The sequence below is a fragment of the Pleurodeles waltl genome, chromosome 4_2, assembly GCF_031143425.1.
Source record: "Pleurodeles waltl isolate 20211129_DDA chromosome 4_2, aPleWal1.hap1.20221129, whole genome shotgun sequence".
Classification (NCBI taxonomy): domain Eukaryota; kingdom Metazoa; phylum Chordata; class Amphibia; order Caudata; family Salamandridae; genus Pleurodeles; species Pleurodeles waltl.
Window position 1 is genome coordinate 512,933,616 of NC_090443.1, and position 14,591 is coordinate 512,948,206.

At 45.2% G+C, this 14,591-nt stretch overlaps 1 protein-coding gene across 1 annotated transcript in view; it reads right to left on the bottom strand.

The window, feature by feature from the left end:
* Window positions 1-14,591, bottom strand: part of HMCN1 (hemicentin 1) — a 1,093,576-nt gene that overhangs the window by 498,230 nt on the left and 580,755 nt on the right. The window contains exon 36 of the mRNA XM_069232006.1: window positions 9,174-9,297. Within this exon, the coding sequence (XP_069088107.1) occupies window positions 9,174-9,297 (124 nt within the window). The remainder of the gene's footprint in view (window positions 1-9,173; window positions 9,298-14,591) is intronic.

Here is a 14,591-nt window from a genome sequence, read left to right on the forward strand (position 1 = left end):
AGCTGTGGACTCAGTGCAAAACCCTGCCTCCCTGCTCCTCTCCCAACAATGCAAAGACCTGACTCGTCCTGCAGTTTTTTGCCCAGAGCCTTGGAGGAGTGCCAGCACTTTGTCCATCAGTCAGCATCTCCCTTGGAGTGGAGGAGCCACTTTCCTCCACCAGCAGGCACCAACTGCGGCTGTCTAGTTCTCAGTTTTGCTGACCATCGGGCCACTAATGGAGCAGCTCACCAGGAAGAGGATCCTGAGTGTCCAGGAGTGCAGCCCCACTGATCTAGCCTGTCTTTGAGATGCTGAGCCAGCCTGGAGCTTCCCCTTACCAATACCCGGAGTACCCCAACAAGTTGCAAGCACCAAGGCTTGTTAAGTTTCCAGTCTGGACATCAACACCACCAAAACGGACCTGCCAATGAGGGACATCAGCATCATCAAGGCCAGCACCTAGAGTGGCCCTGTTGTCTTATTTCCCCCATCTCCAGGTCGACCCCAAGAAGTGAGAGCCTCTAACACAAGTGACCTGCTGGACAAAATGCCTGAGCCCCCCAGTCTGAGCTCAAGAGAATCAACGGTGTCTCTGTGGTCCTAAGAACCCCACGAGCCGACTCTCTGCCGGACTGGTCCCCCAGTCCCTATTGCAGCCTCTTTTCTACAGGTGATCTTCCCCATTGACTTCAGCAGTAGTATTTGCGGCTACCCTTGTGACCAGAACCTCTGCACCCAGACACACTACAGCAGGCAACTCGAAACTGCTGGTGGGTTTGAGGACATTAGCCCCTACTTACCTTAAGTTCTGAAGAACAGTCCTGTAAGTCGTTTGCAAGTGACCCTGTGCTGTGTATGTTTTTCTGTTCTTGTAGATCATGGTGTCTAAATTCATATAAAAATCTGTGCTATTTTTCAAAAAATTTCTTGAGTTTCAGTTTGAGTGTGTGTTTCATTTATTGACTGTGTGTTCAACAAATGGTTAATACTATCCTCTGATACGCCTATAACGCTCATCCACACTAATACAAAAAGAGCATTGGGGATTATTAATTTAAACCCTCTAAGCCAATAAGGGTTGCTTGGACTATCTGCATGGTGTCCCCTTTCATTGCTACATTACATAGATAGCCAGTTTCCCACAGGGGACAAACAAAATGACTGATGTTAAGAGCCTCGAGTGCATGGCAGTTCATCAACCCACAAGAGTCTACCTACTGACCCACACTTCCTGCTTACAGACTTGTTGGCTCAGTCTGTTCAATTATGAAAAAAGGTCTCAGGGGCCATACTACCATACTATCCTGCATGGATCATTAGTATTTATAGGAATGTTAGTTCAGTAAACAGACAAACCTCATCCATACAAAGAAATTCAGTCTACAAGCAGACTTACCTTAGTTTGGAATGTTCACCCTAATCATTTGTATTCCTTCCATTTACAATGAACTTTAAAACACATACACAAACACACACAAGGCCCCCATACACTTATAGGTCAGCGATAACAACCATCTGGTTATGGCTTAGTTACACTCTAGGAAATGCACATATTGTTTTCACTAATAACTAGAGTACCATTTGACAAATCTGCTCAACCTTTGGCAGATGCTTGGCTCTTAGAGCTTTAGTTCAAATTCTGTTTAGATTGGTGACAGCAAAATGGGGCAAAGTTATTAAGGCATTTCAAATGAAGCAGGGCACTGTACATTTTGAGCCCTATAGGAATTTATGCTCTTCGCCACAGCAAAAATTGCTACATATTAACAAAAAAACCTGAAATTAAAAACCTCTGTTGAAAAAAATGTTATGCTTCCACGCCAAATCAGCCATGACATAATCAAAAAGATGACAGAAGCAGCTATAGAGCAAAGCGGCAGAGCACAGGACCTGTGGCATGGCTCTGCAGGGCATAGCAAAGGGCATACCAAGCAGGAAGTGGTTTTCAGTGAAGGATCTTGTCAAAAGACAGGTCCAACACCCACAGCACACAGCTGAACGTTATGTGGAATGTGTTGAGACAATTCTGAGCACTTTAGAGGTTAGACTCAGCAGGCCCCGGAGGAATGGGTGCTGAGCATCAATCCTGCACCCAGAGCACAAATGACATGACCACTGGGGTTGGCTCTTGACTGCAGGGCACTGCTGAAGACCAGGACCTGAAACGAGTGCTTGATTACTATGGCTATACGTCAAAAAATCATTGAGACAAATATCATGTGACATAAATATTGTGGCCTAAATATAGTTTACAAAACCACTGGATGCTGAATTTCCATTAGCAACTCAAATGGGGGATATGTTTGTAAACTATATTTAGGACACAATATTTTTGTCAAACAATATTCTGGCAATATTATTCTGGTACCATACTGCTGCTCATGACTGCAAGGCAAGCTCAGTGGACCGTAGGAGTAGGGATGGTGAATGTAGGAAGCTGGCACAGTGTGTGGTGGACATCTATGGTGTTGCACCTTATACTGTCTTCCAAACACACCCCTATTAGTGAATGATAGTGTCTAGACAGCCAGGGTTCTCAATGGCAGCTGTGGTGAGCAGCCAAGATGTATCTCGAAGGCATGTGAAGCAGTTGCAATACCACAGCAGTCACACAGCCACTTATCATACATGAAAGGAATCACACAGTGTTGCAAAACTAAAGGTACTTTATTATAGGCACCCCAAACTCGACTACTATTGGTATACTTCCTCCTGGAAGTATGAGGACAAGAAATGTACACAGGTAAGTAATTAGGAAGGCATAAATTAGCAAGGGTCTTATAGGGGGGCTAAACCATACACTAAAAAAATGGAATGAGAACGGGTGTCCCACACCAGAGTGTATGGGATAGTTAGACAATCGCTGGGAGAGAGTGGAACCCTAAAAGGTAAGGATCTAGAAGATCCCCAGAGCCTGGGTGCAGAGAGTTAAATTACCCAATTTTCCCATAGGCTAACATGGGACGTAGCGGTTGGAAAACGCAGAAGCAGGATGGGACAGTGGAACCCAGGGTTGGATTCTGGGTGAAGAAGACCTGCAAAAGAAGGGGACAGAGTCCAGTCCACACAGGAGTAACCAGGTAGGGCAGGAGCCAATGCCCACCCTTCTGTAGCTGAAGATCCTAGTCGACGGTGATGGATGAAGTCCAGCTGCGTAGTCCAGCAGCTGCAGAGGAGTCCCTGAAGTTGCCTACAACCTGTCCCTCGATGGTCACCGGATTGCAGATGGGTCAGTGGTCAGAATGGCCACCAACAAGCACAAGTTTTGCAGAGCTGTGGATGACCAGCAAGGTCCTGGGGACCAACCCTTAGAGGGGAGTCCGGGCTGACCCTCAGAAGACAGGAGAGCCAGCAAAAGCAGTCAGCCCCCACAAGCAACCCACTGGCAGCAGGCACAGTAAGTTGCAGTGAGGCCCAGTCAGCACACCTGAAGAGGAGTCCCACGTCACTGGAGTAGAAGAGAGGAGACTGTCCTTGCACAGGTAGAGTGCCAGGGGCCAGGGCTAAGTTGAGCCTGGAGAACCCTCGGAGCAGGAGTCATTAAGCCTTGGCTGCTGCAACAGTCGTAGTGCAGAGGTATTCTGTCCCAATGGAAGAGGCAAGGGCTCACCTTCTCCCACAATGGATAGAAGGCAGAGAGGAACCAGGGATCCCTCAGATTCACCACCTGTGTTGGACAATCTTTGCAGATCCGGAGGACAGAAGATCCCACTATCCAGAGATCATTGCCTTAGGGGCCTGCGGAAGCAGGGGAGTGACTCCTCCACCCCAAGGGAGATTCCTTCTTGCTTCTTGGAGAAGCTGAAGTCCTGCTGTCCCAAGAGGATGCACAGCCATAGAAATGTTCCAGATTGCTGGCAGGAGCAGGAGAAACAATGTTGCAAGGAGAAGTCTTCTCAGGTGCTGCAGTCTTGTTCGGTTCTTGTGTTGCCCAGCAGCGGTTCCGGAGGCCAATAGCAAAAGGGAAAACCCAATCCAAAGAAGAGGTGTTTGCACCCCTCTCCTACGGGAAATCCTTTGTTCTGCTGTCCCCTGCTTGAGCTTGTCAAGCAGCAGGAGGGCAGAATTGTGTCTGAGGGACTGGAGCAGCAAGGGCTGACCGCATACCCTGGAAGACTGGCAGGAGCAGAACTGGGTGATCCTCTAAGGAACTGAGAGAGCGCATGGAATCATGCTACCAATACTGGAATCAGTATTGGAGTACGAGTCTGACATGTTTGATACCAAACATGTCTGGATTCGGAGTTACCCTTATATAGCTGTGACCAGTGGACAGTACATAGCTAAAATAGATTACCTGCACTTACGGAATCCAGGGAATTGGAACTGCAGTTTGCAGGGGCACCTCTGCTCATGCAGGGGTGCCCACACACACAGGGACCCGAACCCTGCCCTTTCGACTAAAAGGGCCTACCGTAGGGGTGACTTATAGTGACCTGGTGTAGTGCCCTGTAGTGAAAGGGTGCATGCACCTTTTCACGCAAGTTGCAATTGGCAGGCCTGCGGACACAGTATACAAGGACTCCTGTGGGTAGCATAATCCAAACTGCAGCCCCTGGTGTACCAATGCCCTGGGTACCTATGTACCATATACTAGGGACTTACAGGGGAACACCAGTATGCCAATTGTGGGGTGTAAGAAGTACCAAAGCAGCTACATTTGGAGGAGATAGCAGGATCCCAGTGAAAATAGTCTAAGCACACTGACACAAGGCAAAATGTGGGGGTAACCACACCAGAAAGAGGGGACTTTCCTACCTTGAATCCAAAGCTTTTGTGCAAGGCCAGGTCTAAGGTTCAGGCATGCCCATAAAGCTCATGGGACACAGTCATAGGCCAAACACGGTGGCCTCTTGGAATAGAAGCACTGAGTACAGGGTCTGATCAAAACTGTCTGGAACATCCTCTGGCCGCAGAATTTTTTCAGTATAGAATCTGCCTAAAGTAAATCCCAGTGTTCACAGTTTTCTAGATACAGTTGAATGATTAGCACAGTGAAGTATGACTAACATTGTGGTTGACAGGCTTTTGTGATGCAACTGATGATGTCAATGGGGATGTGATACATGATGTCTCCAGTCATGTAATTGGTAATGTCATATATATAATGTCCACTAAGACGTCAATGGAGAAGGTGTGGACAGAATATTGGAGGGAGTTGTGTACGCATAACTGATAGTCATTGACAGAATTCTGCACTTTTTATGTTTTATATTGTACCCTGCAGGGACCTGGGTTCTTCGTTGCAGTACCCCCCACCCCCACTTTTGCCTGGTTCTTTGATACAACTTTGACTGAAGTGCTCTTGGTCCCCTGCCAACCAGGTCTCCAATGCCAGTGTTTTTCCCCCAAAACAGTCAAATTGGCAAATCCTTCAGCACCCTCTGCAAGCCCCTAGTAAATGGCACCCCTGGTAGCTAGGGCCTCAGGTACTAAAGAGGGTGCTTAAGGGCAGCAGCATGAATTGTGCCTCCCTAAGGGATCCCTCACCAAGCCCATGACAGGCTACCATTGAAGGCTACATGACTTGATGCAGACAAAAGTGAAAGCATGACATAGCACACAGTCTGTGTGCTATATCCCTAACACTGCATGCAATATATGTAAGTCACCTTTCTAGTAGACCTCACAGCCCTAAGGCAGGGTACATTATATTTCACGTGAGAACATATCTACACAAGCAGATGTGCCCCTGGTACGTCTTTGTCAATTCACATACATAGTAAGTGACCAGGGAAAACATTTTAAATGCATGTGTTGGACACTGGTCAATAAGAGTTCCCCAACTACATGATGGCTTCATAGAAGATAGGGATGTTTGGTATCAAACATCTTATATTAGTGAACCCACATTGATGTCAGTGTTGAAGTTACCAATACCAGCACCCACAGGTCACCTTAGAGGTGCCCCCTCAAACCCTACCAGCCTCTAGTTTGCTCACGGACTGTTTTCTACCAGCCTGCCACCCAAAACACCGTTCTGGACCCCTAGGGTGAGAGCCTTCTACTCTCAGGTGGCCCAGAACAAAAGCCTGTCCGGGAAGAGAGTAAACCCCTCCAACAGGATGACCTACTGATTAGCCTTCCTGCACCATTGAAGGAACACTGGTTCCAGGGAAAATACATTTCTCATAATAATCATAGAATTACAATGAAGTATATAAGCAACTAAAGAGTTGACTTAGAACAAATTGTGCATTTATTAAATTCGAAAATAATAACATATAATCGCCATGGGGAACCAAGCATTTAAAAGGCTGTCTTCAGATATATTCAATGGGACATGAAAAGTATACTAATGAAGTCACACACATATTGTACCCATGCTAATATTCATAAAATCAATTACAGCATTTTCAGTCAAAGTACTTTTTTCTTTACCCTACCTAAGGTGGCAAGCTTCAAAGGGCTGCCACCCCTGCCCAGAGCCCATGTGGCATCTGGAAAGGTAGGAAAATTAGTTAGTTGGGTAGGCATGCCACCTCCAGGCAGGTACCAACCCTAAGATGGGCTACTGCAAGGTGGACACATTTTTTCAGAGGTAGCAGTCTTTGAGATGCCCACTTCTCACAGGAAGTGGTCACATAGGGGGCATAGTGACCCCAAGAGTCAATAGCCAACTGGGTGCTACACTACACACCCTATAATACCCCTAAATTCACTATTTAGAGGAGCCCCTGGCACGAGAGAAGCAGAGCCCTGCTGTTGTGAAGAAGAAGGGCACTCCAGAGATGCAAAAGGCAAGAACTGAAGATCCGTGACAGACTTGGTGCCAACCTTGCCAGCTTTCCTGTGGACTTCGACAATTGTGAGAACGACACCTCGTCCTCCAGCTGCTGAAACTTCCAAAAGCCTGGAAAGACTGCCAGCCTTCACCCCAGCACAAAGAACTCCCGTGGAGTAATGGAGCTGCTCCCCTGCATCCTTGCAGGCACTAAAGAACCGCTGAAGAGGACTCCAGATTCCCAAAACCGCTGCCGGACAGCACCACTACACTTGGGCCTTCCAGCCCGAGTTGAAGTGGGCCCATGGTGCCAATCTGGTCCCCAGCCTCTCCAGAGACAAGGTGCATCATGAGTTTCCCCACTGCAACCTTTATTCAAATGCCTGCAGTCTCTTTGTGCAGGACCCCCTAAACCGCGACTGCCTCCGGTAATGGAAACCCTGAAGGTCCACTGCAACTCTGCACCTGGACCGAGGAGAAGAGGACCACTTGTGTCTCTGTGTCCCCCAGGCTCGTGAGACCTGAGGCCAATTGTTGGTACACCCCAACTGGTTTCCCAGTCCACGCCTGCAGCCTGTACTGTGGACCCCCCTCTACTGTGGCCTTCACCACTGACAGACACCCAATGGTCCAAGAACCCTCTGCATCCGGACCCCCAACTGAGAAGAAGAGGATCACTGCTGTCTCTACGTCCCTGAGCACTGCAAGACCTGGCCAATTTGATGGCTCACCCAAACTGGATGCCGGGTCCTAGCTTACAGCCTCTTTCTGCAGTGACCGATCTCAATAGAAACTCATTGGGCACCCAATGCAGTTTTGCACTTTGCACCGAGCCACCTGTGTGCCACTAAGGGTGTAAAGTTGGTGATGCCCTGGACCTTGCCCACTACTCACCTTAACCCCAGGTGGTTGCTCTTGTAAGTTGCTATACTCTACCTGATTGCAGAGCCTGTTTTCCTCCCTTAGGATAACATTGCAGAACTTAGAAATCACACTGTGTCCACTTTTTAAAGTGGAAAGAATTTCTATGTACCTGAACAATTTTTCTCTGATTTCTAAACATATATAACGATACTTGCTATTTTAATAAATTGGTGTGGATCTCCTTTTTGAGACATGTGTCTCATTTATTGACTACTGTGTACATTTGTAGATGTACTGCACTCCTCTGTGTTAAGTCTAAGGCTGCTCGACCACACTACCCTTAAGTAGAGCACTTTGTGATTGCATACCAAGCCCTGTCCACTCACTTGGGAACTCCTGGACCCTTTACACAGTATTTGCATACCATATAAAGGACTAGCTTCGTACATACCCATTAACATCTTTTCAAGTGAAAGATTTTAGAGGAATAGTTAAATTATTTTAGTTTATTTATGCTCCTAAAAGTCCTGAATGACAGATTACTGTGGTTTTATCTGGAAGGACCCTTTTCTACAGTTGTAGCTTTATTGATCTGTTGATGCTTCTTCGGGCAGTGTGGCAAACAGCAATGTGGTTCACATAACTTTATCCTGCCATTGAAACACAGGCCAGATTTTGCAGAAAGTGGTTGTAAATTGCGCACTGACTTTTTGAGACCTGCCCTTCATTTTGCAGTGTGATCTATGTACCCATAGGTCATATCACAAAATTTCAAGTAGCTAGGGGTCACAGAATGACATGCCCGTTGCAATTAATTATGTAGGTTGTTATTTGTGACCCTTTATGATTGGCTACAAATACAAGAATAGTGACCTGCAAGAAATAACAGACCACCATTCTTGTGTTTTATTCCTAATTGAGAAACTGCTATTTAAAGGTACCAGCTTTAAAAAAAACATAAAAGCTTTTCATTTATAGAAACCGTGGGAGGAGCAGGCACTGGTCTTACTTCTCCTGAGGGTGCTAACACAATTCACAAAGGGAAAGCTTCATAAATGGACGCGGTCTACTTTAGTCATCAGTTTCCACCTCCTTTGATGTGTCAGTAACTGATCAATAGTTTTCAACAGCAATTGCAGTCGCAAACAATTGATACATTCAATACTGAATAACAAATAGGAAGGAGCACATCCTTCACACCCTTTTTTAATTGTGATTTATAATTGCAGGCACAAACCATTGATACTCAAATGTTGCATCAGAATCAGGAAAGAACACCCCTTTTACACCCTTTTTTAATTTCAATTTGCTATAGCTCGCAAAACCCATTTTATGAGGCAGAACGCTTTACAGACTTGCAACATGGATTTCAAACATGCAAAACAGTCAATCTCTGGGTTTGTGATTGCAAATTGGTTTTGTAAATCTAACCCAAAATTCTTTCATTATTAGAATATGGTTTTCAGCTACATGTCACAGCCACCTTATTATAAATTACTATGTTAGAAAAACCCCACTTAGGCACGGAACGGATTCACTGAAGCGAGCAGTCCACAGTTAAGAAATTCTAGGGAATAACCAAATGGTTAGGAAAAGGTGTTACCATGTACGTGAAGCTGGATATGTTGCTGGGCTTCGCCAGCAGCATTGGTTGCCACACAGGTGTATCTTGCGGCATCTTCCAACAAAGCTTTTGCAATCTTCAGAATACGCCCTGAGGATTCCAACTAATCCAGAACAAGAGAAATGGGAGAAAGTTATGTCTGATATTTAAGTAAGACACAAAATATTGGGTAGTTTCTACCAGAAACAAACAGAGAAAGTGTTATTTCTGAATGGCACACAAAATAATAATAATAAACTTACATGAAGACATAAAAAATAGACATCATACATACAGGGAGTGCAGAATTATTAGGCAAGTTGTATTTTTGAGGATTAATTTTATTATTGAACAACAACCATGTTCTCAATGAACCCAAAAAACTCATTAATATCAAAGCTGAATATTTTTGGAAGTAGTTTTTAGTTTGTTTTTAGTTTTAGCTATGTTAGGGGGATATCTGTGTGTGCAGGTGACTATTACTGTGCATAATTATTAGGCAACTTAACAAAAAAAAATATATACCCATTTCAATTATTTATTATTACCAGTGAAACCAATATAACATCTCAACATTCACAAATATACATTTCTGACATTCAAAAACAAAACAAAAACAAATCAGTGACCAATATAGCCACCTTTCTTTGCAAGGACACTCAAAAGCCTGCCATCCATGGATTCTGTCAGTGTTTTGATCTGTTCACCATCAACATTGCGTGCAGCAGCAACCACAGCCTCCCAGACACTGTTTAGAGAGGTGTACTGTTTTCCCTCCTTGTAAATCTCACATTTGATGTTGGACCACAGGTTCTCAATGGGGTTCATATCAGGTGAACAAGGAGGCCATGTCATTAGATTTCCTTCTTTTATACCCTTTCTTGCCAGCCACGCTGTGGAGTACTTGGACGCGTGTGATGGAGCATTGTCCTGCATGAAAATCATGTTTTTCTTGAAGGTTGCAGACTTCTTCCTGTACCACTGCTTGAAGAAGGTGTCTTCCAGGAACTGGCAGTAGGACTGGGAGTTGAGCTTGACTCCATCCTCAACCCGAAAAGGCCCCACAAGCTCATCTTTGATGATACCAGCCCAAACCAGTACTCCACCTCCACCTTGCTGGCGTCTGAGTCGGACTGGAGCTCTCTGCCCTTTACCAATCCAGCCACGGGCCCATCCATCTGGCCCATCAAGACTCACTCTCATTTCATCAGTCCATAAAACCTTAGAAAAATCAGTCTTGAGATATTTCTTGGCCCAGTCTTGACGTTTCAGCTTGTGTGTCTTGTTCAGTGGTGGTCGTCTTTCAGCATTTCTTACCTTGGCCATGTCTCTGAGTATTGCACACCTTGTGCTTTTGGGCACTCCAGTGATGTTGCAGCTCTGAAATATGGCCAAACTGGTGGCAAGTGGCATCGTGGCAGCTGCACGCTTGACTTTTCTCAGTTCATGGGCAGTTATTTTGCGCCTTGGTTTTTCCACACGCTTCTTGCGACCCTGTTGACTATTTTGAATGAAACGCTTGATTGTTCGATGATCACGCTTCAGAAGCTTTGCAATTTTAAGAGTGCTGCATCCCTCTGCAAGATATCTCACTATTTTTTACTTTTCTGAGCCTGTCAAGTCCTTCTTTTGACCCATTTTGCCAAAGGAAAGGAAGTTGCCTAATAATTATGCACACCTGATATAGGGTGTTGATGTCATTAGACCACACCCCTTCTCATTACAGAGATGCACATCACCTAATATGCTTAATTGGTAGTAGGCTTTCGAGCCTATACAGCTTGGAGTAAGACAGCATGCATAAAGAGGATGATGTGGTCAAAATACTCATTTGCCTAATAATTCTGCACTCCCTGTATATACAGGGGCTTATCACTTTTCATCCACTGGTCTCTTCAACTGTCATTTACGTTGTGCGTTCACTCAACACATAATAGAACATGAGGCATTGGCTTTCTATCACTGCGAGTGACAGTATTTTGGTAGATCACATGTGCGCAACAACCTACATAGAAGGCCAATTCTGTGACAGTGATAGTGGGCCAATACTTTACTTTGCTAATTCTTTTTTCTTCATTCCATCTTTTTACTTTTTAGCCATACTAATGCATTTAAAGTATGTTTGCAGGCTGCAATTACTCAAAAGCACATTTCCTTTTTGCCAATCACAATCACATTATCCTGTGATATCCTGTAAATGCACCTTTAAATGCATCTGCCAGCTATGAAAAACACACACTGTTACATTAAAAAGTATCATTTTTTAATCTAAAGGTTTTACTGTAAACAAATGAATGCCACACTTAGTTGGCAGCATGTTTTCTTTTTCTTTCTTCTTGTTTTTAATTTTCTTCTACATGCTGGCCATAGAAAAAAAAAGTAAACATTTCTTGAGCGTACCAAGACCAGACCTTTGGCACTACCAATGCTTGTTTTTAATGCCATTAACATGAAAGTCACAGACTGACTTAACTTTGTTTTTGAGCAGGCCAGCAATGTAGGCATTTCACTTCTCCCCCTAAATTGTCTTCTTTACATATGACCGTGCACAGACGTCAACATCACCTCAGCCACTTAGGCCTTTGCAAGTACAATACACACATGTGCTGGCCAGGTAACAATTTCTGTTTCTGCCCTGTGTTATGCTGACCACCCAGCATGTGAGACCCTCCCACTCTTGCAGGGGGTTAATATGTTAAGAATCTCAATACCAAAATGTTGTATGCCATTGCGGTAGGAAAGTAACCTTTTTGATATGGTCACCTACACTTTTTGCCACTGGTACTGAGGTTTTTCGACTGAAGGTGCACTAGGTTCCTGCTAGCCAGGTTGTAGTGAATCCTAGCTTGTTTTAATGGGAAACAGGAGTCAGCTTAGCCTTTGGCGTGCAGGCCCGTGCCCCCGTCACCTAGTGACTTTTACCCTACTTAGCTTGCTCTGTTTTAGCGCATTTATTTAATTAAATCTTTTAAGATGGTAGCCTTGTATTTAGTTAGGCCCATGTTTTAGTTTTGCATTACTGCACTAAGGCGTCAATATCAAGCGACAAAGATAAACAAACTGTAGGTGTTCACATTAGGTACTTTCCCTCTTCACGCCTTTGAGGGGATTGTTTATGTAAATTACCGTCCCAAGCATGTCTTGTTATCTATTGTTTGGGAACAGACCTACGTCAGGGGTCCAAGCAGATCTGTATAAATACTCCTCACTTTAACAGATAGTCAGGGGGATTCCTACCAGATGCCATCGCTGCTATCGATACAGCATGTCGCCTTGATGCTGACCCAGTCTTCATGTCCCTATGGAGTCTGAGCTAGAGACCTCATTCGAAGGTAACAAGGGTTGGGGGGGCTCTTCTCATGGACATGGCTTTGGCAGATTAGGTTTAACACACCTAGCTCTCTCCTAGGTTAGAGATTAGGTTCACATTATTAGGGTATTAGGACATATCTCGTACTTTCTGTCACTTCATGTCATTGCAAGATGGTGGGGGTCTTTGTATTAATGACTCTTGTCTTTACCATTCAGTTTTCTTGCATTATTCTTCATCCTAATCATTGCAGCCCATGCAATTTATCATAGATTGCAGTTTTGTTAAATAAAACCTATTGAAACTTTACTGCATCTTCTTCATTGCTTGTGTTTGGTTGAGACATGTTGTTAATGTGAGAAAGGGGTAATCTCTGTTTAACCAAGACACTCCCTGAGATGTCACACTCTTGAGTCCATGCGTAAAGTCTGCTACAAATCACCTTTTACTGTTTTGGGGTTTTTGGCGAGGTGCTGCTTGTGAGCCAGGAGGGTTGGGACGACAGTTGCGACTTGTTGTAGGACTGGCATAGTTGCCTACAAACATAAGTACTGTCATCCCTAAACGAGCAGTCTTGCCTAGAGCAAGAGTCAAACTACAAGATCCCCAGTGCCAGTGCTCTTTTCCTACAACAAGGTAAACTAATCTAATTGTGTACAATTGCCACACACTTTAGCACCTCTATACATCCCCAGTAAATGGTACCTCCGGTACCTAGAGCAGGGGTAGTAAAGAGGGTCCCTAAGGGCTGCAGCAGGTATTATGCCACCCTAAGGGGACCCCCTTACAAATTGCATGCAGATTGCCATTGTAGGCTCCGTGACATGGTGCAAGCCATGAATGAAAACAGGTCTTAGATTCATAAAGCAGGGAACATTATATTTTATGTGAGGACATATTTGCATGAGCATATATGCCCCTGTGATGTCTAGTTCGATTACTAGATATCACAAGTGAACAGGGAAGCCATTTTAAAGCATGTATGGGTCGTTATGGGTTACCCAGATACATAATGGCTTCACTGAAACCTATAGTGTTTGGTATCAAACACCTCATCTTAATAAATCCATACTGATGTGAGTAGTGGATTTATTGTGACCTGCACCAAAGGACACCTTAGAGGTGCCCCCTGAAAGCCTACTAGTCCTCCAGTGTGATAGCTGACTGGCATTGAACAGCCTGCCACCACAGGTGAGTTTTTGACCCCTTGGAGGTGAGAGTCTGTACTCTGAGGCCAGAAACAATGCTTGCTCCAGAGGAAAGTGTTATCACCTCCTCCAGCATGATGGCTAATAAATCTGCATACGAAGGCCACTGACTTCAAAGTTCCTGCGTCCTTGATATGCGACCCCGGCTTTCCCCTGGGAACTCTGGGACAGTGTTACACCCTCTCCCCACAGAAAGTGGTCATATATGGGGTGTAGTCACACCAGGAGTAAGTAGCCCGTTGGCTATTACCCTACACTACCCTAAAAAAATGCCCTTAAAATGAGCAATATTGGCTGGCCCCTGACACCAGGAACTCAGATTCGACTGACTAAAGCTGACTAAAGAAGTAGGTTGGCAAATAAGAGCCGGCCAGTGCAAGAACTGTGGACTAGCTGGGGACTTTAGCACCAAAGACTCTGCTTGCAACATTGTTTCCACTGCTCCTTCCAGCTTCTGCAAAATTTCCCCAGCTGGGCATCCTCTGGCAAGTCTTCAGTCTGCATAAGAAGGAAGAACGAATCTCCCTTGGAGTGAAGGAGTCACTCTCTTGCATCCACAGGCACCAACTGCAATTATGACCGGCTCATCCTGAGCTGTGTGGATCCTGCATCACAGGTGGTGGTCCGGAGTAGTCCACTTGGTCCTCTCTGCCAGCTGTCCAACTTTGGTGGAGGTAAGCCTTTGCCTTCTCTCGCACGACAGTACCCCCGAGCGCTGTGTCTCTTGCAGCTACCAAGGCTTGTTGGCATCTCCTTCAAGGGATCTTAAGGCTCCATGTAGTTCCAGGCCCCAGCACTCCTTCCTGTGACACACAGCCCTCTGCGTGCTTTTTCTACGGCGTGGAACCCTCCTCCAGTTGTGCTGAGTGAGCTCCTCTGTCACTCCTGGTTCCTCATCCA